This window comes from Pogona vitticeps, chromosome 4 (assembly GCF_051106095.1).
Source record: "Pogona vitticeps strain Pit_001003342236 chromosome 4, PviZW2.1, whole genome shotgun sequence".
Classification (NCBI taxonomy): domain Eukaryota; kingdom Metazoa; phylum Chordata; class Lepidosauria; order Squamata; family Agamidae; genus Pogona; species Pogona vitticeps.
Window position 1 is genome coordinate 68,747,845 of NC_135786.1, and position 23,581 is coordinate 68,771,425.

The following is a 23,581-nucleotide window of genomic DNA, read 5'->3' on the forward strand; positions in this document are numbered from 1 at the left end:
CCAATCCCAATAAATTGCAAGGCTATAGTCTGGTCATGCTGACTTGTGAAATTTTTGATTGACTGGTGAGATATTCTAAAATTTTTCAAGCCCTGCCTATAATCAGTTTTTATTGTTGTACTAAACACAAATTTGCTGTGCATTATGTCACAATTCTGTAGAATCAGAATAAAGCAGGGTTAGTTACTCTTGGCTATATAGACATGAAATTCAATCTGGTTGAATGTTCTTAGTCATAAGAGATTACTAAGTGACTGAATGCATATTTTCCTCTTTTATTTAAGGTCTTCTGTGCAGCTTGCTGCAGCTTAAAGTGTAAACTGGTATATATGGACAGAAAGGAAGCCAGAGTGTGTGTTATATGCCATTCGGTCCTAATGAATGGTAAGTAACAGGGTTGGAACCACATGTAAGTTCCACTGCCTTTGTGCCTGAATCATCCATGTGCATAGGTGGGATGATTGGGTGGCCCAATGAATCTTGTTCTCCTACTGAAAATTATTTTAATATGGGAAATGATTTTTTGTAGTGACAGCTGTCATAGTTCAGTACTGGAACTGCAATCAGAACATCCTACAACTTTCCTTTTTCTGATTCATAGTAGAAAAAGTAATGATCTTTAAACTCAAAGACGTTCATAAAATTGTCTTCAGCTCATTTTTCTTATCTCCTGTGCCTATACTTGATAACACAAACAGAAGAGTATGTGCTTGTGGCCCCTGTTTATTTGGTCCTCACAAAGGATCACGCCCTGTTTCTCTTCTAGCTGCCACCAGGTGTTCTCCTAATACCAATTATGTTATACACGTGTGCTGCCAACACTAAGGGTTATTGAGCTTAGCGATCAGAGGTTTAATTAACAAACATTCTTTTATTGTCAAGTAAATCATAAAGGTAAATCACATATGAACTGTATCAGATATTAACACGGATTGGATCATGTAAGCAATCACTTTTATTCCAAACTACTATATACTTTTAATCAATATCTCTCTTATAGTACTTATAACTTCATTCCTGCTTGTTCAATATATTTCAACCTTCTCAATTCCCTCTCCTAACACTCTCAGCTCAATTCTCTAACCCTCTCCTTCTCTCTCCTAAACCCTAACTGCTATTCCACATCTCCAACTGTCTCTCTAACTCCGCCCCTCCTGCCCTATACTTGGCTCCTCCCCCTTGAGCTTCTGTGATGGACAGGCAGGAATGACGTCACCTGTTGGCATTTCGCTACAGTGCTTCATTGCAGTTCAAACTTATTTCCTAAAACAGCAAAACTAGTTGAAAAGAAGAAAAAACCCATGCTGCAAAATTTGCTTTTATGACTTAACAGGATCAAAAAAGTCCTTGTAAGTGGTGTATGTAACACCACTTCTTTACAGATATAAGTGTTAAGGGATCACTTCTGTCTCAAAAGAATAAGTAGTTAAAGTTTGTACTAAGTTTTGAAAAAGCATTAATGGACTATGAGTACTTTTAAAATGGTTAAATATTAAGAGCCTTTAAAAAGTAGTGACTAAGATGACATCGATTTTTTTCCAGAGAACAAGGAATATTGCTATGAGAAGTTCTCAAGTATCTCTTCAGGTTGTTCTTCTATTGTAAAACCTTATTGCTTTTGTATTTTCAAAGGCTTTCACGCCCGGGACCTGATGGTTGTTGTAAATTTTTCAGGCTCTTTGGCCGTGTTCTGGAGGTTTTTCTACCTAACGTTTCGCCACTCTCTGTGGCCGGCATCTTCAGAGGAAAGGAGTGAGAACTCTGTGTTCTCACTACACCAGAACAGTCTCTGACTTAATGGGCATTGTCTTTGTCATCATCAGGCCTCTGTATGGCTGGGGTAGTATGGTGAAGGAGGAACTTCCCATACTTCCAAAGATAAGCAATTGGATCATCCAGTAGGCTGATCTCAGCTAGTTGGCCTCTTTCATAATTGGTGCTTCTCCCACTTATTCTCCCTCTTTACATTTTGATTTTTCTGGTGTACATCTGTGTATAGTAAAATGGAAGGGTTTCTTGTAATTTCATCATAACTTATTGGGGGTGATTTTGAGCATGGTGTCCAAATTCCTTTGGTGCTGTACAGCATCCATAGGAAATGTGTTCCTCAGGTAGAGTCCCCCTTTTTAGGAGGCAGAGTCCAGGTGCATATCCAGCTTGGGAGTGTTGCAGACTCCCCCCCCCCAAGTGACAAGAGGGATCCACACAGTGGCACATGTTCATATGGTTAACTCCAATTCTGTTACCTGAGTTATCATTAGTGAACAGGTGACTCAACTGATGGGTGATCCATCCTCTATGCTAACACCATGGCTTTTTGGCAGCTGCAACTAAAAAAAACTGTGGCTATTTTTTTCCAAATAAAGTTGAGAGTGTGTGATTTGCTGTAGTACTTTTCTCTTCCCTTGGTCAGCGGGAACCATTGCACTTGAATGACAATAACTGACTTGTTCAGTCAATGAACTGTAACTTTGGGTGGTTTGTAGAACAATCACACCTGAAACAGCTTCGTTTGAAACTTACGGTTTTTAATTTTAAGAAGCATAATCAAATAATTTGTATTTTAATAGTCTTTATGAAAAATACCTCTCTGTTCCATTACTTATTAGCATTGGTGAGAAAAAGCATTTATAAAAGAAGTCCTGTTTGCCTAGAACTATCTCTGTTGACATGTTTCTATAAAGCTTTAGTGCCTGGTAGTGTTGTTGTGACAGTGCTTTCCTGTTTATCAGCTCATCTGTATAATCCGAGCAGCTAAGTTACGTTGGTGTCCAAATTCTTCGGTGCTGTATAGCAAGTTCTTCATCATTCCTTGTTCTCTGAGGCAATGATTTTGTTAATTATTTATTTATGTATGTGTTAAGTGGGCTGATATAGTGGTATTTCTGTGTTTTTTGCACTCATCATACATTTAAATACACACCTACTTACAATTCTCAACACCTTTCTCTTCTTTTTGAGTCTTTTCCAAACAATTGCTGTTTTAGTTGATAGGGGTTGCAAATAAGAGATGAAGAGTTATGTTTTTACTTCTGGAGTGATTATGTTTTTATGCCAGACGTATCAGAAAATAATTGAGGAAGTCCTGTGAAAATTTCTTTATCCTCCTTTTGTATATCTAGGATGTGAAGACTAGGGCTCATACAGGCATTTGACAGCATAGATATATATTTTGGCAATAATTAAAGTTGCATCAAAACATCTTGTCATTGGATGTTGTTGATACAGGATTATTATTATTTTTTATTATTGACTGTGTTTGAGAGTTTAAGTCCAGATCTTTGTGTTTCTGAATGACAGCTGCTGGGTTCCTGATGTAGTTGGACAGCTTATTTTGCAACTTGTTCTGGTGCTCGGAACCATCTTCACTCTATTTGCTAAGCACTCAAATGGCTTATAAAAAGCAGCCCAAACAACTGTAGGGAGCTCACAAGGAGGCACATGCAGGGCTTTAGTAGAAACTGGTGCTGTAAAAAATGTGAGAACCTTGGTCATAGATTGATAATATTAAAATAACTATGGGTAAAATAACAATGGTAGAGTCACAATGATGTTAAGCATCTCATGCCACTGAGATGTCTACTTGAAATCCTGCAGGATGCTACTACAGTTTGAAAAGGAGAGGAAGCTCTTTGGGTCACAATAGTTGGATAAGGTCAGAATTCCTAGTTACACTTCAGACATACCAGATATAAAGACAATCAGGCTTGCTTCTCAGTTGTGGAATGCACAGCATTTAATACAGACTTCCATAGCTGTCAAGGATAAAAAAGTACTCTAATATCACCAGTTGAGTCATGGCTTCTGTAGTCTTAGTCTTGGAAAATAAGGTTCTAATGATTCTGGAAGTCAGACAAATGTAAAATTCAGATGTAACTCAGCATTTAATCATCTATGAAGAGAGCAGTCTTGCAAGATAATCAGTTATAAAACGTATTGGCTGAAATCCTGTTGTGTAAGTTATGCCTTGTAAGGCTAATGGCATCATCAGCTGTGACAATTTTTCAGAAATAAAACATGTCCAATTTCTCCACTGAAGGTCCTGAGACTCTTGTGAAATCAGTTGCATTGTCAGGAAGCCATTGGGGCCTACAAGACAGGAGATGGAAAGTTTTAATTATCAAAAATTACTGCTAGTAATAAGTCATTCCAGAAACTGTGATTTTCATTGAAGACTTTCCCCTTCCATCCTGTGGCCCCCAACAGATTCCTGATGATGGAAACTATTCTGTTGGAGTCTTGGACCTTCAGGGGAGAAACTGGAAATGTTTTATTTCTGAAAAATGGCTGTTACTTATGATATCATCAGTTTTACATGGCGACATGTGCAGCAACAGGACTTCAGCCATACGATTATCAGGCTTATGAGCAGTTTCCAGATACACCTTTATCAGTGTCAGTTCCATGTTTGTAGCTTGAAACGGAGAGCTAACTTGTCTACTGTACAAGAGCTTCCATACTTTAGTCCCTATTTTAGTGTTTCTAACAAAGAGGGAAAGACCATGACCTAGAATTCTTGATTTGCATGTTTTCCTCTTCCTGTATGTGGTGTATATTTGTGTAACTGATGTCTTCTTGTGTGTTTTGTGTTTTCCTAGCACAAGCTTGGGAGAACATGATGAGTGCCTCAAGCCAGAGCCCTAATCCCAACAATCCTGCTGAATACTGTTCTACCATTCCACCCTTGCAGCAAGCCCAGGCTTCTGGAGCCCTGAACTCTCCTCCACCTACTGTTATGGTACCTGTGGGGGTCTTGAAGCACCCAGGTACAGAAGGTAGGGATTCTGGAATGGAGGCCTCATTTCATGATGCTGTTATTCTTGCCTGTATGTAAACTAGGCTACTCCTCAGCGAATAATATTTTGGTCTTGGAGCCAGATCTGATACAAGATTGCTACTTAGTTGTCAGTTTTCTCAGAAAATGACTTTGACCCTGCTTTTAGTTCACAGCTTTTAAATAGAGACTGACTTTGTGGAGATCTGTTAGGGGTGTGTGTGTAACAGCGAGAAAGGGAGGAGTGCTTCTTTGTTCAAAAAGCATTATCACAATGCAGATTAGCATTGTTTACTTGGGCACGTGGGGAACTGTTTGTGGACCTTGCATGTTGTCATGCTATGGGAATCTGCTGCACTCTTTGGAGTGTGGCCTTAGAAATATTCATACTTAGAGTTTTCTGTGTCTAATTTGCATATCAACACATTTCTGCATCATTTTTTAGACTTTATAATCAGTTGGTTATACAGTACTTTATTTCAGGCATGTATAGGGTTTTTTTTGTGCATGTAAAGCTGCGTACATTCCTCTCCCTAGTGGCTCAGCCCAGAGAACAACGACGTGTTTGGTTTGCTGATGGCATCTTACCCAATGGAGAAGTTGCTGATGCAGCCAAATTGACAGTATCTGGAACAACCTCTGCTGGAGCGCTAGCAGTGTCACATGATCCAAGCAAGCCCATGAGCAACAGTGCTTCACCAGTAGAGGTGAGAAGGTGCCCTTCTTCACTGTATAGTTGATTGGACAGTTCAAATAATATTGCCAAGGAATATTTTAGGTGATACAGTTAAGTGTTGATGATGCATAACATTGGTTAGGTGATGAGGACATGTCTTTTGAGTAAAGAAGAGCTTCTTTCATTTGTGGAAGAGATTTGGAGGCTCCTGCTGAAGGAAGACAGAAGAAGCAGTTCTCCCTTCCCAATGAAAAACCAGAGGTTGGAGGACCCTGTGGTACAGCATGAGAGGTCTGTGGGGCCAGAAAAGTGTCTTCCTCCAGTGAAGTGTCCTTTGAAACACCTGTCGTGGAAAGTCTGAATCACAGTTGATTTATGTGTCAAGAATATGGATACTAGTATCTGTGCATGAGGTGTGAGTTCTCTTCATCAGACTGTGTAGAAACCTCACTGTCATTTTACTCTTTTTGTTAAAATCTGTAGAAGAAATTGCTCTTGTATCTTGTGTTTACGCAGCGAAGACTGAAATATGTCTCATTATTTATTTATGCAGTACTGGTGTTCTTTGTCATCTCTTGTAGACTGAAAACACGCTGGCATTTTCAAGAAGTAAAACTCAGGTTGGAAGTCCAGTTGGCAGTGCAATGAATCTTATTCCGGAAGATGGACTTCCTCCAATTCTCATCTCTACTGGGGTAAAAGGAGGTGAGACCTGAACAATGGCATATGTAAAAATCTATTTAACAAATTTTAGTCTAGGATAGGAGAGCCCATACGAAAGACAAACCTCTGCATTGTCAAGGCCAAAGGGCTTGCAGCAAACAAGGCCAAACTTAACAAGATGTAATCAACTGTTTTTTCTTACATAAGTGGTAGTTCTGTGTATCATTCTGCATCAACAATATTTATTCAGGTACACTGGAGAGTGATGGGAAGAATGGAAGGATTCTCTTCACACAAGCAATATTGGAAGGAATAATTCACCTTCTCAGAAAGTACCAATTTCTGAGATTATTTTTCTGTTTCTTGCCTGATCTCTGTTGCTATCTGATGGTAATTTTCATATAGGTAATTTTGTTAGTCTGTTTCAAGAAAAACACAAAGAAAAAACATCAGAAACATTGTGATACCTTTAAGATTAGCAGATTTATTTGATCCATTTTGTTACCCTGTTTCCCTGAAAATAAGAAACACGGTAGATATATTGGGCAAAATCCTGTTGTGTAACATTGTACTGGTGTAACCTGGATCAGGTTCCAGAAGTATTAATTTAAAGTAATTGCACATTTCCTTTTCCCTTCCTTTAGGTCCCAGAGATCTCTGAGTAGTAATTGTAGAAGGGGTAGCCTTGTTGGTCTATGCAAGCATTATAGGTGAAAACAAAATTAAAAAAGAGTTTTTAAAAAAAGACAAAGACATGGTGGCACTTTAAAGACAATGTGAGCGTTTGTGGATAGGTGACTTCATCAGACATAAGAGAAGGAGATACAATGTGGCACATTTATACACGACATCAAGACAGTGGTTGGTTGGTAGGACAGTCAGTGAGTGTTAAACATTGATTATAGTGTCTTTGATATGCAGGCCTTTAGTAGAAACTGGTGCTGTAAAAATGTGAGAACCTTTGTCATACATTGATAATAGTAAAATAACAATGGGTAAGATAATGATGGTAGAGTCACAATGATGTTAAGCAGATGAGTTATTTAAAGTTGTTGATGAACTTTTCCTCTACAAGTTTTTATTTGTAATCAGTTGTAAAGTGTGTGAATTGCCCCAGACAATGATAACCTGGAGAGCAGAGTAAAATCTGTTTTACTTAGAAATTTCTACGGTGGATTTTTTAAATGGGGAAAAAGATCTGGGAGATGCAGTACAGTACAATATTTGTAGTGATTATATTTGATAGAGCCTCCAAAAGCCTTGGCTTATACAGTGGTGCCTTGCATAGTGAGGTTAATCCGTTCCGGATTTACCATCGCTATGGCGAAACATCGCTGTACGAAACGGGGAAAGCCATTGGAACGCATTAAACTTAGTTTAATGCGTTCCAATAGGCTCCAAAACTCACCGTTCAGCGAAGTTGTTCCATAGCCGGCAGCCATTTTCATGCCCTCGGTAAGCGAGGGGAGGTCGCGAAAACGCTGCGCGCGGCCATTTCAGGGCTTCCGGCCGCCATTTTGGAGCCGCTGAACAGCTGATCCGCGGCATCGCTTTGCGAAGTTCGGTAAGCGAAACGCTTACCGATCTTCGCAAAGCGATTTTTGCCCATAGGGGCCGTCGGTATGCGATTGCATTTGCGATCGCAAAAACCTAATCGCTATGCGATTTTGTCATTATACGGTGCGCTCGTTAAGCGAGGCACCACTGTATTAAGTTCTTTGATATGCTAAACACACATAGCTCATAACATTTGCTTTAAAAAAATCTTGTGTGATTAACAATAGCAATAGTGCTGCTGCTGTTTCAACTTATATATAGCCCCATAGTGGGTAGAGCACTCTTTGGGCAGTTTACAACCGAATTAAGCAAGGAACATTTTGCCCTCCAGCAAGCTGGGTACTCATTTTACCAACCTTGAAAGGATGGAAGGCTGAGTCTACCTTAAACCAGCTACTTGAAACCGTTGGGACCAAACTCAGGTCATGAGCAGAGGCTTGACTGCAGTAATGCAGTTTAACCACTCCTCCATGGCATTGGATAGTTTTTTTTAAAAGCAGAAAACATTTTGAATAGCAGAACCATTGATCTACTTTTCTGAATACTGTTTTCTGACCTGGATAACAGTAGGCAGAACTGTAGATCAAAAGTTCATTTTTGAGATTGGTGGTATTACTTAGTGCGCAAGTATTGGGGTCAGGAGTTACAACTCCCTGCACCCTGTGACTCCTTGGAAAGGAAGCACTCGGAGTGTGTGTGGCTGGTGTAGTTATGTGCCCTGCCACCTGTATATCCTTGGGCAGGCTGTGCATTCCCAGCTGCACATTCCCAGACCACCAGGGAAGGAAGGACTGCTACGAGTCCTTGTAAACCACTTTATACTAAACAGTCTTGCGGAGGGGGATCATAAGTCAGAAGCAACTTGATGGCAAATAATAATAATGACAGCTCATATGACATAGCCTCTTTGAATAAAATGCTAGTCCACACTATGTTTAAATATCAGAGGTATGATACTGCTATATTACAAGAGATATTATACAATTATCCTTTGACAGCTAATCATTATTTTCTTTTAGATTATGCAGTAGAAGAAAAACCATCTCATATCTCAGTGATGCAGCAGCTAGAGGATGGTGGTCCAGACCCTCTTGTGTTTGTTTTGAATGCAAATTTGTTGTCCATGGTTAAAATTGTAAATTGTAAGTCAAATCATTTTAAACTATGGTGAAAGTGTAATGCATTAACAATATTCCCTTTTCTTAAAAGCACTGGCTGTTCTGTGTCGCAGTATCTCGAAATACTAATTCAGAAATTAGAAGTCTAGAAAGGTTTTCCTGCTGATAACATGTGGAGTCAAATTAATATAGTAATACATTTGAATAGAATCTTCATTTAGTATTCTGAGTTATTGTGTGTATAAAACCACAGTCTATAATGTCATTTAAGGGGATAGCTAGGTATGATATAGAAAAGCTTTGATCATGATTTTCAGTCAGTAGCCACTGCCAAAGCTGTTAGATCAGATCAGGTGTGATATATTGTGTTTAGATAATTTTCCTCTGTAGGGACAATATTTTTGAGGATATTTTAATTGGGGAAAGTGACATGGGAAGAAAGATTAAATCCCTACCAGACCAGTGTTTTGGTTCTAATTCGCATATACCTGGTATGGCTATTGTTAATTGTTTTTTTTTCTAAAAGTAGGATAATCTCTATAAAAATAGGGCATTCTTTCATTTTTGCCTTCAATAATGTCTGCATTCACTTTATATTTTTGTCCATTTTTTTCATTTAAAACAACTCACTATGTTTTCTCTTCTCCAGATGTGAACAGGAAGTGCTGGTGCTTTACAACAAAAGGAATGCATGCAGTAGGCCAGTCTGAAATAGTAATACTTCTCCAGTGTTTACCTGATGAGAAGTGTTTGCCCAAGGATATCTTCAACCACTTTGTGCAGCTTTATCGAGATGCCTTGGCAGGTAAGAAAACTGCCTATATGAAAACTGATCGATGATGGTAATCTAATTGACTTGAATACTTTGGTCATCACAAATGTGTAGTGTCTGGGACACACTTGGATTTGGGCTCCTTTATTCTCCCAAGGATGGCTGGGTAGGTCCCAGAATGACACCAGCCTTCAAGCTGTCATAGGTAGTTGCTCTCCTGTTGTGGTCAATCAGAGAGAAATAAAAAGAAACACTGTCAGGCAGAAATACAAGTGAGAAAATCAATACCTTGTCATCTCCCCCTCTAGTTGCAGTGAGCTGCCATTGCTATGTATGTTGTGGATACACTGCTATAGATCTTCCCTTGCCTTTGGTGGCATAAGAGTCTTCTGCTCAATATGCAAAGTGCTTTCCATTTCAGCTTCAGTTGCTGATTGAACTTCAGCCCCAACTGTTGTAATTGTGTTATGGGCAATTCTGTTATGGGCTTACATAATTTATGATCTTTATGTAGTGTGGCCGGCATATAAGTTAAATAAATAAATAGATAGATAGATAGATAGATAGATAGATAGATAGATAGATAGATAGATAGATAGATAGATAGATAGATAGATAGATAGATAGATAGATGTAGTTTATTTTGAATTCTGTCTATGCAATTTCTTTTGCATTTATTTCTGGTAATCTTTGATATACTGTTCAGTATCCTGTTCGGTTTTAATTCAGCTGCAGAGTGAAATCAGAGCAGGAACTTTTTAATTAGTGGGAGTCTGTTATTGCCAGTGATGTAATTTCCCACTATGACAGTGTAACTAAGGAACAGATTACTGGCCACTATCCTGCAGCTCTGTGACAGAAACATTGTTGTGAGACTTTACATTTACTGAATTATGAGGACATGAGAGGGTCAGTCCCAGGCTATCTCATGCCTGGATCTTTGTCCTGTGTTCCAGCAAACTGAAAAGGTGGATCGAAGATTGTAGTCATTTAACTCATTTCCTGTGTTAACTTGATTCTTGCATCTCTGTGCTCTACAGTGCTACTATAGAATAGCTTTTTGATTATAAAATAAATTTATGATGTACTACAGTATTTCAATATTTTCACTGTAGGGGTTAAGGCCCTGTATTAAGTAAAAGAAAAAAATATCTAAAAACTGGAAACAAATTTTTGCAAGATATTCTGCAGAACCTGTTCAACCACAGATGAAATTGATGCAGAACAGATATTCATCTATCAAGGGAAGTTGAACATTTCTCAAATCATTTTCAATTCTCGTCAAAAGTGTTCTGTAGCTCCAGCCTAAGATGTACAACAGCTTACCCTTAGATAGCTCACAGCTGCTTCAAAGTGTTTTTCAGCTTACTAAGCTTCCTGCTTGTATCTGTCAGGATGGGTGTACTTTTAGGAATGCTAATTATGTGATTACTACTGAAACAGCATGTTCCTCCAGTTTCAAAACAATAAAAGCTGGATTTAAGTGGGAGATCCTGATAAGAGTGCAACAGTGTGTGTACACTTATGTACAGTACAGTGGAACCTCTACTTAAGAACGTCCCTACTTAAGAACGATCCATCCCTACTTAAGAATGATCCAACTTAAGAACAGCTCCGTTCGCTAAATTTTGCTTCTACTTGAGAACGGAGCTCCAAGATAAGAACCAAAAAAAAAACTTTCCTGCCCTTTTTTTAACCTTAGGTCATCTTAGGTTAAAAAAATTTCTCCCCCTAGAGGTAGAGTATGGATTAACCGGCTTTGCACTGGTTTCTATGGGAACTAATGCTTCAACGTATGAACGCGCCTCTACATAAGAACAAAAAACAGCCGGAACACATTAACTGGTTTTCAGTGCATTCCTATGGGAAATTTTGCTTTAACTTAAGAACGTTTCAAGTTAAGAACACCATTTCAATACGGATTAAGTTCTTAAGTAGAGGTTCCATTGTATACATTCTCTCCATACAGAAAACTCCTTTTGTTCTATGTTTTCTTTTGCAATACTTCTGGGTCCTTTTTCTAGTTTTAGCTGTCACTATGAATTAGTGCAGACATTAATGAAATGCACTTACTTCCTCCATTGTTGGAAGGTTATGCATTATAATAGTTTTGTGCACCAAAAACATCCTGTTAGCATGTGGTAGAACTTCACTCTCTCTACTGTTAATTTTGCACATGCAAAGGGCCTTCTGATTTGTCAGAGAATTGAGAATTATAATTCTGTGAGTGTATGCTTAAAACAGGAGAGCTCAACTCTATACTGTACATGAAAGTTTAAATGAGTGGTTTAGGAGGAAAATTAATGAAGCCATTGAGCAAGCATAATACCAAATAATGAATGAATGATTTTCTGAAATGCTATCTTAATGTTTATCAAAATACACATTTAGGAACTTAATAGGTAGTTTTCTTATTTTATTTGTTTATTTTTTACATTTTAAGATCTCTCAAGAACTGAAGTCCCCTTCCTAAAATGCATGTGTTGTTTGATAATTAGTGGAAGTGGGCTTTGTTTGATTTCTAATTTATAATGGGATATGTTTGTTAAAATAACTGTATCTTTTGATTTTGTAGGTAATGTTGTGGGCAATTTAGGTCACTCGTTTTTCAGCCAGAGTTTCCTTAATAGTAAGGAACATGGTGGTTTCTTGTATGTTACTCCTGTGTATCAGTCGCTGCAGGACCTGGTGCTCCCTACCCCACCATATTTATTTGGAATTCTTATCCAGAAATGGGAAACTCCTTGGGCCAAAGTGTTTCCCATCCGACTGATGCTGAGACTTGGAGCTGAATATAGGTGTAAGTCCTATTTTTCTTCAAATTCTTGTGATTCAACATTAGTTTTGGAGAAGAGTATGTCTGGATGAACTAACAAAAAACCTTATGCTGGACTTGATTGTCTTGTAGCTGGTAATGATACTGGTTTGGATCCCAACGTTTTGTTCCTGGAACAAATGGGAAGGAGTTTCTGCTCAGGGAAGGAAACCTTGCCACAACTTTTTTTTGTGAATGAAACATTCTTCTGTTCATGGAGTATGATGCACGCCATTGTATTAGTTGAGGTTGTGAATGTTTGTTTTTTCTTCATATATATATTCTTCATTAATATTTTTTAAAATGGTCAAATTCACTCAGTTAAACACATTGAACTGGCAAACCCAGGAGTTTCAGAATTGCGTGGGTCAGGGTTTGGTTGCACCCACATGCCCCAGCTTTCTGTGCTCCCATTTTGGCTCTGTGGTATGCCAGTAAGAACACTGCAATATGTAGAGTGCAGATAAAAATATTGTTGTTGGAAGCATAGATGTGTTTCCTCAGAAAACGTTGACTCTCAAAATAAAAAGCTGAAGGTAAAATTCATTCTGTCCTTGAAATGGTCTTAGGCACTAGAGTAGGTGAAAATTCTCCTCCCATCCCTATATGATATTTTTCTGCATCTAAATTTTATAGCAATAAAATGAAAATATTTTTGTGTAAATTTTTCATAAGATAAATTCAGATCTGATTTATTTTCCTAGTGTATCCATGCCCCCTCTTCAGTGTCAGATTTCGCAAGCCATTGTTTGGAGAGACTGGGCACACAATTATGAATCTCCTTGCAGTAAGTAATGGTTACAAGATATATATATTGTAATAATGAAACAGGGAAGTGTATTATTCTCTCTTCTACACAGCTGTTCTGAAAATATTGCGCACACTTGGTTTATTCATTTAGATGTGATATACCGTATTTTTCGCTCCATAAGACGCACCTTTCCATAAGACGCACCGATTTTTTAGGAGAAGAAAACAGGAAAATATAATCTGTTTTCTTCGCTCCATAAGATGCACAGACTTTCCACCCCCCTGTTTTGTGGGGAAAAAGTGAGTCTTATGGTGCAAAAAATACAGTACTTAATATTATTAAATTATTGTCATCTCATGTAGAACAAACACTTGCAGTGTGATTCTGTATGATCTTTAACATATCTGAAAGATTGACTTGGAGGCCAGAGCTCTAAACAAGCACTGTACGTCTACTCAAGCCTTGTAACTGGTTGAGGGGACTTCTTATCTTCTCACTTTTAAAGCCATAAGCCTTGTTCTCATGTCTTGTGGTATTTTTTGTATCCTGGAGAAAGGGCACTCTGGAACCGAAAGATTACCTTGGGTCTATGCCTTTCATTATTTCAGCAGTTTAGAAATGTAGCTGTGCTGAATTTGTGACATGTTTTCAGAATCCAAGAAATGGGCATAAGGGAGAGAGGGAATGTGGCATGGTCAAGTGGGCAACACCCTCTTCCTCCTCCTCAGCCATAGACACCAGCTAAATACCTCTAGACTTTGCATTGTTGCCACTCATTCAACTAACTTATTGGAAAAGAATTAATGTTCTGTCCTTCATATTATATCATTTATACATCCCCTTTTGTTTTTTTTCTTGCCTCCAAAACTAAATATGTCTTTCAGTATTCTTATCTTGTAACTGAACTGAATGTATTGTTTTTAATGTAATATATCTGTAATACTTTGTTCTGCAGTTCTTGCATTGGTAAAACTCAAACTTTGTGCATAATTATCATAACTTTAGTTGTTCTGTGAACTGACAGGACTTCAGAAATTACCAGTATACATTACCAGTTGTCCCAGGCTTAGTGGTTGATATGGAAGTAAGGAAAACCAGCATCAGAATTCCTAGCAACAGGTACAATGAGGTATGTGTATAAATAAATACATGATGCTCCAGTTCTAGAAATGTAATGAAAAATATGAAATGAAATATTAAGTATCTGGAAACTGACTTGGAAGATACAGACAGTTGGATCTAAAATAGTTGGCTCTGTAAACTTCTGGGAGATCTTGCAGTACAGGGTAGACTGTGAATGGTTTATGTAAATAAATAAACACTTGCCTACCACCTATTTAGCAAGGAAGTGACAGTATTTTCTTCTTGGTTGTAGATGATGAAAGCCATGAACAAATCCAATGAGCATGTTCTAGCAGGAGGGGCATGTTTTAATGAGAGGGCAGACTCCCATCTAGTTTGTGTGCAGAACGATGATGGGAACTATCAGACACAAGCAATCAGTATTCACAATCAGCCACGAAAGGGTAAGAGTTGATACTGTTTTTTTCCAATAATATGCTTCTTGCAAGATTTCATTTGTAGATCTGAGTTGTTATCAATCCCTTTTAATTTTCTAAGTAGATGATGAGCAAATAGGTCTGACACTTCATCAACAGTGAAGGCCATCTGATGGCCATCTGACAGTGGTGTAAATCGAAATATAAAAATTGATGTATAATTCTGAATTTAACATAATTGGAACTTCATGCAAGCATGCTTTTCCAGTGATTTGAATTCCATTTTGCCTTTTATTCTAATTTACCTTCACTTTAAGTCCATTTTTCTTCTTTCTGATGTAACACAATCCCCCGTTCAGACATAATGTTGAATTAGCCTTGCCCAGCCTGATGACCTCTGCATTAATTGAATTACTACTCCCATTATAATCCCCAACATAGACAGGTAATGATTAGGGATGACAGGAGGAGCAATCCAGCACATTGGAGCTGTATACTATGTTATGCTTGCTGGTCTTTGTATATTTCAACTATCCACAGTGAAGGAGCTGGATTTAACAGGAAGCAGCATGTGGAAGTGGATAGAATATTCTTTTGGTGCATGCAGTAGAGGTGTGGGGAGGGTATGTGAAGTGTGCCATGGCTCAGTAGTATGATGCTAAACCATAGTTCAGAGTTACACTGAATCCAGTCAGTGGCTGAAACATTATGTTGTCTTCTTGTGTGAGCTCATAGTTTTACACCTTCTTGACCAGTGATGAGATCACCATTTACTTAATTGAATTTTACATTTTTCACATGCCTAAATTTGTCACTTCGCAAGTAAACTAGCAATGTAAGAGAGAGAATCTGCAGAAACAAGTGTTCCTAGTACTCCTTTATTATGCTTGCTTGATCCAGTTCTACAACAGTCTGTGACCTCAGCGTTAAAAGATTGAAAGGAGAAGTGAGCACCACTTAAACCTGCTGAAAAGTCTTTGAGGACAGGCCCATGTAAACATCATTGCTGTAATACAACTTTAAAGTTCTAAGAAGATGGATGAGTATGGCCAGGCATGGATTGTCACTGGAGCACACAGCAGTATAAGGCATAAAGTTTAAGACTTTAAACTTTTTGCTGGCTGGTGACACGGGATATTCAGAATTTCTTCCAGGAATATAAATCATAGGACGTAGGTTGGGGAAAAACAATCTTGAATTGAGTGTCTTCCTGGAAGCAGAATGCCATTGAACCCTCATCTTGTTCCATTTTTGAAATTTCTTACCTGTTGGGTTTGCAGGACTTATATCTCCTGCTTTCCTCCTCCCATTCATTTCTAAGAAGAGTCTCATGAAGAGAGAGTGTGTCACTCATGATTACTCCTTCTAAGGGAAACTAATCTTGCAAAATCTCTTTTTGGGCAAAGCATTATTCAAGAAAAGAAAAGCGAAGGTTAATTTTATTAATTAATTGCATTAAGCAAAAGACCAGCAGCTGAAGTAGTAATTTCCTCAGAACTGACCATACTGAACGTGTTGCTTAGGATTGCCTTTAAATTGTGATCACATGCAGTGAAGACATGCAGTAATGAAAATGTATCTTACAGAATAGCCTATATATTTCACATTAATAGTACAGTAGGTACTTGTTCTTCTTTTTAAGTTTTAAAACGTTTCAGTGGTCTTAGAAACTAACCGCCAAAGGAAGCTTTCCTCAAATAGTGGATACTAGTGGTTGCATAAATTTATTTTGGAGGGTACTTGCTGCTCTGTAACTGATCTAATTCTGAAAGCTAGTTCATGCATACTATGAATTTTCTTCATGTCTCCCATTTTTGCAGTTACTGGGGCCAGCTTCTTTGTGTTTAGTGGAGCTTTAAAATCTTCTTCAGGCTATCTTGCAAAGTCAAGTATTGTAGAAGGTAAGATTGGAGTTAAGTTTCACAAAGTCAGCTGGCTTTTTCTTAGTTACAGATCTATAGCAGAAACATGGCTTGGGTAGTCGTGGGCTTACCATGTTTGCAAAGCATTGTGCTGCTATTTTTCAGTTAACTACAAAGCTCACCTGAAATTCTTGAGTCTAGCAAGCTGCAAGAGACAAGCTCAGAGAAGTAAAAAAAAGGGGGCATATGCAGGTTTATATATGAAGTGGTCCTCACAGTATCTAGCAGTAGTTGGAAATTACTGTACTGCTGCTGGTTTTATTCTATGGCTTTTTCTTGTTCAAGAGGTTACATTGTTTTATTATATCTAGATTTTATATTTTTAACTTTTTTCTTAACACCCAGCAAACATCGGCTATTGGGTAATATAGAAATGCAGGAAATAAATAATACTGCAGATGCCACAATGAGATTTCATGGGTGAAGTTGCTCATTAGTTTGAAACTATCTGGCTGTGTCCTGTTGTGAATTACCACACGTACAACAGCAGTTGATTAATTGGTGAGGCACCAGTCGTTATTATGATTGTTTTTGCATACACTGTACTTTTTTATAGGATACTGGCTTTTGTCTATGAAGTTTTAGTGTGGGAACATGGAAAGAGGTCACAAAATAAGGATAATTGCGCAAAACACACATACACACACACACACACACACACACACATACACAGAGGTATTATCTTTGTTGGCATTGGCACATATCACAGTTTAGTCTTTGTAATGGTGTGCACACTTTCAGGGGAAAGTTTATGTAAACATTACATGGAAAAGGAAGAAGTATGAGGAGATGTAGATGAGTGGAGATTAAGATTCTGCTGTTCCCATCCATGCTTGATGTTTCAGGCTTTGGACTGATTGCTTGTATGGAGGTTATATGTGTACGGAGCCCTGGTGCAGTGGCCTAATCCACATATTTTATGCTTTGAGTTTGGGATGTGCAGTTTCTCTAGTCTGGGAAGTACATATTTGGCCCCTTAAACCAATGAGAAATCCAGCGGACAAGATAATAATTCCATACTATATGTTTGTCCAAAACTTGTTTGAAACATTGATCCAATATAATACTTGTTAATCTTTGTACACTTTATCTCTTGATTTAAGGTGGATTTTTTTTAGCAATTATGTCTTGTCTTACCTAGATGGTGTCATGGTCCAAATAACGGCTGAAAACATGGAGTCCCTGAGACAGGCTTTGAGGGAGATGAAAGACTTCACTATTGTTTGTGGTAAAATGGATGCTGAAGAGCCTCAAGAGCACGTGTACATTCAGTGGGTGGATGATGACAAAAATTTCAACAAGGGGTATACACAGCAATATTCATGTGACACCTTTTCGATTAGCTTATCCAATTTTATTTTGATAGAAGAAGGAGCAGATTCATCTGACTGCCTATTGACTGCATGTTAATATTCTCAGAAACATGTGATTCTGAATAGTCAAGGATATTGGCTAACATGACGCTCCAGATGTGCTTTTAAAGTCTGCTTGCTGTTAAAGCTGGATGCCTTATTTATATGTATCATGAGTATCCTGTTTTTCCTCTAGCATGTTGCACTTGAATGGATTAATCTTACACAAGAACAGCTGTTTGAAAGTTAATCTTACAGAAAGCAAGCTGAAACTGAAAGCTTAATTAAATAGGTGTTCCCAAATGAATATCTCTTTGGTGTAGGAGACAGTGTGTGCACCATCTTTGTAGGATGAATGGACAGGTGGTGTGAGTACATGCTGTGGAGTGTTCTGCCAAGAACTGGCGCTTCCCACTGTATATGTGAGGGAGGAGAACGAGAACTACTTTGCACAAAGCTTTATGTGAACCAGAATATTTCATTTGCCTCTTTGTCTTGGTACATTTCTGCTCTTTGGGGTATTACTTGAAATAAACCTTGTTCATATGGCAGTGTTATCCATATCTATGCAAATGCTTTGGAGCTTTAACTTAAATTTTGAATCTTTATTTAGTGCCTATAGCAATTCCACCCTAAAATGTATAGCAAGAGTATTGTCATGGTTCAAAGCACAGCATATTCTGAAATTCTTCTTAACAGCAAACACATGAACAAAGGCTACTTTTAAAAAGTAGGGAAATACTCTAGCAGAAAAACCCAGTGTCAGAATTTTGAATTACAGCCCTTCAGATTTGGAATTCGTTATTTTAAAAATTAAGAATTTTCAGATATCCAGAACTCTGTTACAGTCAATGTGAATATTATACAGTCATTATTTTCCATTTAAAGAAAAAACACAAACATGCAAAACAATTTAAAATAATTTCCCTGTGTGTTCTTGTTACCTTCTCAGTGATTTTGCCAAACAAAAAGAGTGTATACCAAAAGCTTGCCGTGACTAGGTTTTAAGAAATGACTGTAATGGGGATACTGATTAAACCCTGAACAGTGGGAATGCCTGCAGGAAATATCAGCTGCAGTGAGGAACAAAGGAGAGGTCCCATTGTGGAGTGGGCAAACACCCTGGGCAGCACTGCCAGGCAGACTGGAGTAGCAGATAGCCTGTGGCGGGTGGGAAGGCTCTTACTTAAAGGGAACTTCAGGGTAGTCCAGCAATGGTAGGTTGACCTTAAGGAAAATAGGTTTTTCTACAGATGTGGTTCCAGCCATGAGTGATGTGGACTGACAGTGTCCTCTACACTCTGTCACTGGGCACACTAGTTGGTGGGCAAGATAGCAGTGCCGCTACCAGCTTGGCCAGATCTCCCCAAACAGACTTGTTTCCAACCCTACCACTGCTGCTGCCCAGTCTGAACACTGGATGATATAAACGTAATATATCTGTCTATAACAAAATCTTATCCACATGCCTAATATGCCCCTAAGAGGTCTAAACCTAATATAGTATTTCCCTGTTGATTTATAACATATTAATCTATGAATCTACTATTCCTAAACCTTATTCCTAATTATACTAAGTAAGCAATATACAGTAAGATGTAAAGAATGTAAAGTGGGGGGTTTAGAAAAGGATATGGAGAAAACTGCTGCAGTGCAGGTTTCCACCACAGCATATCCTAACAGTAAATGTTCAGGGGATTTATAAGCAGCTATATCCACCTTTCAGCCGGAAAGAACCAATGTAAAAAAATACCTTCTGATGTCTGGGGCCACTTCTAGATTCTGTTGATGCAGACAGACATAATTTATAGGTTTTCGTTCACTCAAGCCCCTCTCCCTTGGGAAACCCTTGGCAGCCCAATCAAGAAACACTTGAATTCTCTGCCTCCCACTAGTCTTGGTGCCAGAGTGTCTTTAAGTTTCATTTCACAAAAAAATCACTCCAGGATGCCCAAGACATAGGTTTTAAATTCACTGCTTCCTCTAGTAACCAGAAAATTAGTAATTTGCTTTCTAATATGTAAGAGTAAATGGGTCTCTGAATGTTAGGGCTTGTTATTCTATATATTTGGAAATATCAAATTCAAATTTGGATTTATTGAGAACTATCGAACATGACATTGTTGGGTGAATTCTAAATATTTCCAGATCCAAATGTTCATCCCTATTTTAAAGCTTGTGAAATTTGATTTGTCCCAAAACTGCAGTAGTGAATTCAGGCATGTTGCTTGAAACCATGGAGGACTGTAATTCTGATGAGGTATGGAGATGCACAAATAAGCTCTACCACCCCTCTTGCCCCTTCTGGAAGTAAGGCAGATCTTTGGGTGTTCATGCCAAAAATTTGCAGAGGCACTTGTAAGCATATTCAGCTAAATATCCCTACACACACCACTGCAGACCTTTGCAATGAACGCCCAGAGGTCTGCTTTATTACCAATGGGTAACCTATGGAAAAATCACATTTACAAACCCACCCACCCCATATTTTCAAGTTTAACACCCGAATAGGGTGTATCTCAAAAAGGCATATGTATTTTTTAAAGTATATATTCCTAGCTAGCCAAATTTGCATCAGATTTTATTCTGCCTAACAATTCCTTATTCCTCCCCCTTTTTAGTGTTGTAAGCCCTATTGATGGGAAATCTATGGAATCTATTACAAGTGTGAAGATATTCCATGGCTCAGAGTATAAAGCAAATGGAAAGGTCATCAGGTGGACAGAGGTGAGGAAACAAAATTATTTTGTATGTTAAAATAGGAATTTTGACTTATTCCTCTATTTTTATTGATCAGAATAAAGACCTTCTTTAGCTACTAAAGTTTGAAATCAGAAAGGGTGGCATTGACGTCCACCAAGAAATCAAATAAAAACATCTCTATTTATCCTGACATAACTATTGATCATCGACTTGCACTAATTATTCTGGCTCATTTTTCTCTGCCTTTCTTGATATTCAGAGCACAGGCAGACACAGTAAGATTTTTAAAAAAGCTTTGACTAAAATCTTATTGCATTGCTTTGTTATGTCAGCAAAAAGGAAATGGCAGGATTCACACTGGCAAATTGCCACTAATCAGTTACTCCCCACTTTGATTCCTGATTGTCTAACAATCAGGTGGCTTAGTGCACAACCAGGAATTCAAACAAGGGCTTGTTCATTAGTGGCCATTTGCCCTTGAAAGTTATGCCATTTCCTTTTGGCCAGTGTAACTAACTACACAACAGGATTTGGGTCTTTGTTCTGATGGTGAGGAATGTCTTGTGTTAGAACATGATTTGCTAAATATTTGGAATGAAATAATTAGAATAGTCATGATCGGCGAGCCACTCGTCAACCTGGCAGAGAAGCTTGTCATCCCGCCTCCTGCCAGGAGTGGCTAGCTGATCGTGAGCAATGGAGTGATAGGATGCTAGCACAGAGCCTGCGGCAGCAGCCAATCAGTGAGTGGACTATCCAGCACCATGGGGCGGACCCTCATTATCTCCACCTGTGCGGGGGTCCCTCTCTAGTTGTGCACAGAAGTGTATGGGCGTCTGTATTTATTAGGGCTAAGTTCAGAACAAATGTTTTCTTCTTTCTCAGGTTTTCTTCCTGGAAAATGATGATCAGCATAGTGGCCTAAGTGATCCGGCAGATCACAGCAGACTGACTGAAAATGTGGCTAAGGCCTTCTGCCTGGCCTTGTGTCCTCACTTGAAGCTGTTAAAGGAAGATGGGATGACTAAATTGGGTCTGCGTGTTACACTTGATGCTGATCAAGTAAGTCTTTTTAAAATAAACTTGTTGGAGAAAACTATTAGTACTTCTGTGTCAATACTTAGAGAAGATGAAAGTAGCATGGATGGCTTATTCTCTTCCTTTTGACCTAACCTTTGTTTCTGGTGATTGAAGCTAACATAGCTTTGGATCCAGAATGCCCATTCTGTGGATTGAATCATTCTTTATTTTCATATAAGGCATTGGGATTAAAAAAAAAGTTCTGCAGTAGTGAAAAGTGCACAGGATTCTATGTATCACCTCTGTGTGTCTCCTGAGCAGCCTTTCAGAGGTTTTGTGTGTGTGGCTTGAGCCACTTCCCTGCCCGCTTCCTTCTTTATAATTGCCATTATGTTTAAGTACTGCTTAGAGCCGTACCCAGGCATTAGGGCTAAATGAGTCAGACCTTCACTTCTTGCAGATAAAGATCTGCAGAAGAGACTGCAAGCACTTGTAGCTGAATGTGCATATAGACCTCCTATGTCAAGAAGCCTTGCTTTATCACAGCTTCCAATCACATTCGCTCTGCCAGTACAGCTAGTTGAATATGTTTACAGACTCTTCTGTAGATATTTGTGCTTAACAAGGGAAGCTCTGACTAACATCTGGACAGTGAAGTCTACAGGTACAATTTTCAGCTTATAACTAGAGATGGGGTATTCGTATTCATGTATGAATACCCTCACACAGGTGAACATAACGACTGTCCACTCATCCTTCCACTGTTGCTCCGGGCTCCACGCTTCCTTCCTATTGCTCCAGAGCTCACAGTTGACTAGCCACTTTTTGATCTGGCAGGGAGAGTCATCATCCTGCCTCCTGCCAGGAGTGGCTAGTCAACTGCAAGCTCCAGAGCAATGGGAAGGGGGTGTGGAACCCATGGCAGCAGCGGGTGAGTGGACAGTCCGGCCTTGTTATGTCCACCTGTACGGGGGGGTATTCACATACGAATACCCCCATTTCTATCTATAACTACTTATTGCAAATTGTTTTTCCATCTATACAGTATTTCAGACTTAATGTCACTCGGGCTTCTGGCACCAACAGAATTTTAAAGGATTTAGAATGATTGCTAACTTTTAAATCCAGATTGTGCACTTATTAAAATTTAAATTCAGATAAGTACTAAAAATTCCCAAACCTGCTGACCTACTGGGATGAGCAATGTGGGATGTGTGGTCTAATAATTGTAAAAACTGTGTGTTGTCAAGTCAATTCTGACTTATAGTTACCCCTTTACAGGGGTTTCAAGGTATAGAGTACTCTGAAGTGGTTTATCGTTCCCATTTTTCTGGTGGCATCCTGGGACTGTGCAGCTTGCCCAAGGCTACACACAGGCTGGCTGTTCTCCCTGGAAGCACAGTGGGGTAGCTGGCTCTGCAACCAAATACCTAAAACATTGAGCTATCCAGCCAGCTTTTGTATGGTCTAAAGCAGATCTTTATCACTTAAATGTAACAAAGGCAGTCTATAATTTCTAGGAGCTTTGAATGTCTTCTAAAAAAAGAGCAACATAATCCACAGCCAGATAAGTAAAAATATGTTTTTGTGGATATTTGCTGCCATAACCTAATCTAATTCAGATTTTATGTACACACATAACAACATAATAAGAGCCCTGGTGGATCAGGCGGAGGGTCCATCTAGTCCAACTTCCTGTAGCTCACGGTGGCCCCACCAGATACCTCTGGGAGCACATGAGACAACTAGATACCTGTCTCGTGATACCCCTCCCCTGCATCTGGCATTTTGAGGTACCTTCCTTTTAAGCTTGGAGATTATACATCCCCATCATACCTTGTAACTTGTGATGGATTTTTCCTCCAGAAATCTGTCCAATCCCCTTTTAAAAGCATCTAGGCTAGATGCCATCACCACATTCTGTGGTAAGGAGTTCCACAGACTAACTACATGCTGGGT

At 38.8% G+C, this 23,581-nt stretch overlaps 1 protein-coding gene and 1 long non-coding RNA gene across 5 annotated transcripts in view; one reads left to right on the top strand and one right to left on the bottom strand.

The window, feature by feature from the left end:
* ZFYVE9 (zinc finger FYVE-type containing 9) overlaps nt 1-23,581 on the top strand; it is a 68,640-nt gene that overhangs the window by 41,147 nt on the left and 3,912 nt on the right. For 3 of the 4 annotated variants that reach the window (XM_020788115.3, XM_078392885.1, XM_072997622.2), the window contains 14 exons: nt 285-384; nt 4,599-4,775; nt 5,312-5,481; nt 6,032-6,155; nt 8,690-8,812; nt 9,438-9,593; nt 12,136-12,360; nt 13,080-13,162; nt 14,151-14,255; nt 14,502-14,652; nt 16,446-16,526; nt 17,689-17,851; nt 20,521-20,626; nt 21,488-21,664. In XM_020788115.3, coding sequence (XP_020643774.2) covers nt 285-384; nt 4,599-4,775; nt 5,312-5,481; nt 6,032-6,155; nt 8,690-8,812; nt 9,438-9,593; nt 12,136-12,360; nt 13,080-13,162; nt 14,151-14,255; nt 14,502-14,652; nt 16,446-16,526; nt 17,689-17,851; nt 20,521-20,626; nt 21,488-21,664 — 1,941 coding nt within the window. The remainder of the gene's footprint in view (nt 1-284; nt 385-4,598; nt 4,776-5,311; nt 5,482-6,031; nt 6,156-8,689; nt 8,813-9,437; nt 9,594-12,135; nt 12,361-13,079; nt 13,163-14,150; nt 14,256-14,501; nt 14,653-16,445; nt 16,527-17,688; nt 17,852-20,520; nt 20,627-21,487; nt 21,665-23,581) is intronic. The other variant, XM_072997621.2, reaches the window with a different exon arrangement.
* LOC144589053 (uncharacterized) lies at nt 5,222-11,233 on the bottom strand. The gene is made up of 2 exons (XR_013544929.1): nt 9,525-11,233; nt 5,222-6,532 (listed from the first exon to the last, which is right to left on the bottom strand). It is a non-coding gene; the product is annotated as an uncharacterized LOC144589053 (long non-coding RNA).